General features: G+C 45.1%; 1 protein-coding gene across 1 annotated transcript in view; it reads left to right on the forward strand.

Annotated features, from left to right (window-relative positions):
• The first annotated feature begins 535 nt into the window (after positions 1–535).
• The window catches only part of Ccdc28a (coiled-coil domain containing 28A), a 15,782-nt gene continuing 13,737 nt past the window's right edge, over positions 536–2,580 (forward strand). The window contains 3 exon segments of the mRNA XM_013026791.1: positions 536–620; positions 623–699; positions 2,154–2,347. Of these exon segments, the coding sequence (XP_012882245.1) occupies positions 536–620; positions 623–699; positions 2,154–2,347 (356 nt within the window).

Raw genomic sequence — 2,580 nt, forward strand, 5'->3', positions numbered from 1 at the left:
GAGACACCTAGATTGACCCATCTTTCTGAGTCTCAGTGTCCTTATTTCCAAAACGAGGGTTATGACACCTACCTCACATTGCTGTAGTGAGGCTGATAGATAACGTGTCTGACAGAAGAGCTGTTAAGAATAGGAATAAGAAAATCTCATTGCGGGTGAAGAGAATCGCGCTTTTCGCGCTCCCTTCTAACCAGTTAATTTAGCCTCCCGAAGTGAGAGCAACCAATCAGAAACCAACAGGACCAGTTGCTTGGCGACACTTCGCTCCGCGAACGGCATGCTGGGAATTGTAGTACGTTGACTGACGACACAAAGGGGGCGGGATCGCGTCGGAAAGATCATATTTAGCGTCCCATTGCAACGGCCTCCCTTTATCACGCCCGACTTCTGCGTCAAAAAGCCTACAGTGAAAATCGTCAGCCATGACGACTCCTTTCTACCCCCGCTGGAGTAAGAGCTGAACGTAGAGCGGCACAATGCGGAGCCCACGGTGCGAGTCCGGAGAGACGTTCCCGGAGCAGGAAGGGGCGGGGCCATGCGTCATAGAGGCGCCGCCTCCCCGATCACTTCCGTAAACAAAGGGCGCTGTGGAGGCTCCAGGAACGTGAGCGGAGCCCAGTTGCAGCCGCGGCCGTGGCCTCCGAGACTGTGGGAAATTTGCAGGTTGTGGAGAGGGACCCGAACCCCCTTCTTCTTCGGGTATGTAGTGGAAGTGGATCTCCTCCTTTAAGCCCTTCCACCACCCACCCTGCTGGGAGCTGGGTGGTGTGGGGTCGTGGCATGGGCGAATCGGATGATGGGATGAGGCCGCGGCCCGGCCCTGCTCGGAAGACCTGACCTGCTTCGGAGTCCGTGCCCGAGTAAGTAGCCGCCGGCCGTGGCCGGAGGGGTCCCGGACGCTCGGTGTACAGGAACGCTTTCGGCGATCCACGACACTTGCTACTTTACCAAAACGAGGCTCTGGCCCCTCAGAGCAGCGTATGTCAGGCTAGTGAGAGTTTTTTATTTGTTTTCTTTGCTTGGATTTTTTCCCTTTTTTCCCCCTTGTATTACCAGACGTGTATTCGCATCTTTTAATTGGAAGGCCAGTTGTTAATATGTATCATAATTCACACTGATTTTTATTATTATTCTTTTGCGGTGATGACACTGGAATGAGAATTCAGAGCCTTAAAGTTGCAGTGCAGGTGCTCTGCCACTTGAGTTATGCCTCCAGCACCCCGTTGCCTTTTAAAGTTCCATTTGATTTCTAGTGGGTGTTGGAGCATTCATAACACGATTTGTTTTGTTTTTAAAAATTCTTTTTAAAGAAAACATTGTCACCCTGGTCCTAAGTGAATTCATTGGTATCTTGAAATGGAGGCTATGCATTAGATCCTTTCCCAGAAAGCCTTTTTATTTTTTTGCAGGTATCATAGGTTTGGCTGTGACAGCCAATCTGAGCCCAGTGGCTTAAATTTCCTTGCTTATGTGCCGAGTGCAGAGAGGAAAAAAAGTCCTTAAGTATTTTCAGAGTGGTTGAAATGGGTTTGGATCTTTCTGAAAAGTCATATGATTAAGTTGATGCTATTTTTTTAGAAAGACCTACTGTTCCTAAGGCAATTTATGATCCAATGAGTTGAATGACCATGTAAATATCTTATGGTACTTGAATCATGAAGTCAAGGGGAAAAAAACCCCAGATTTTGGAGCACACAGAATTTAACCCAATGAACAAATAATAAAGAAATGGAAAAAAGATAACAACACCCATTATGAAAATAATGGTAAATATATGAAATAAGATACTGTGATAAATAGAAGGTTTTAAACATATTCTCCATGGACTGGCTATCTGTAAGTAGTGCTAATCTTTCTCCTTTTCTTTCTTTCCTTTCTTTCTTTCTTTCCCTCCCTTCCTTCCTTCCTTTCTTCTTCTTCTTCTTTCTTTCTTTTTTTTTTTCTTCTCTCCCTCCCCCCCTTCCTTTTTTGAGACAGGGTCTTGTGTCCTTTTTCTTCAATCTCCTGAATATTTGGATTAGAGGCATGTATCACCACCTGCCATTGACCTCTTTAATTCTGAGGTCTTTGGATCTGTGAAATGGGCCTTCAAACCACTTATATTGTTGCATATTATAGCATACATATGTAAATAACTGTATTTTCTTATTTAGGTGTTAAGAAACTGGCCTTGGTTCAGCAAAGAACTTGAAATGGAAGAGCGAAAGGTGAAGAGGAGGAGTCCTAAGTCTTTTAGTGCCCACTCCACTCAGGTTAATGCCAAAAAAAATGCCATTCCAGTGAGCAAAAGCACAGGGTTTTCAAATCCTGCCTCACAATCAACTTCCCAGCGACCAAAGTTAAAAAGGTGAATTCTTTCACAGTAAAATGTTATTTATTGCCAAACCATCTTTTTATAATGCTCTATTTTTAATTTTTTTTTTTTGGTCCGATCATGGGGCCTGAACTCTGGACCTGGGCACTGTCCTTCAGCTCTTCAGCTTAAGGCTAGCGCTCTACCACTTGAGCCACAGTGCCACTTCTGGCTTTTTTCTTTTTGCTTATGTGGTACTGAGGAATTGGACCCAGGGCCTCATGCAT

Source organism: Dipodomys ordii, unplaced genomic scaffold (genome assembly GCF_000151885.1).
Source record: "Dipodomys ordii isolate 6190 unplaced genomic scaffold, Dord_2.0 Scaffold97, whole genome shotgun sequence".
NCBI classification, from domain to species: Eukaryota; Metazoa; Chordata; class Mammalia; order Rodentia; family Heteromyidae; genus Dipodomys; species Dipodomys ordii.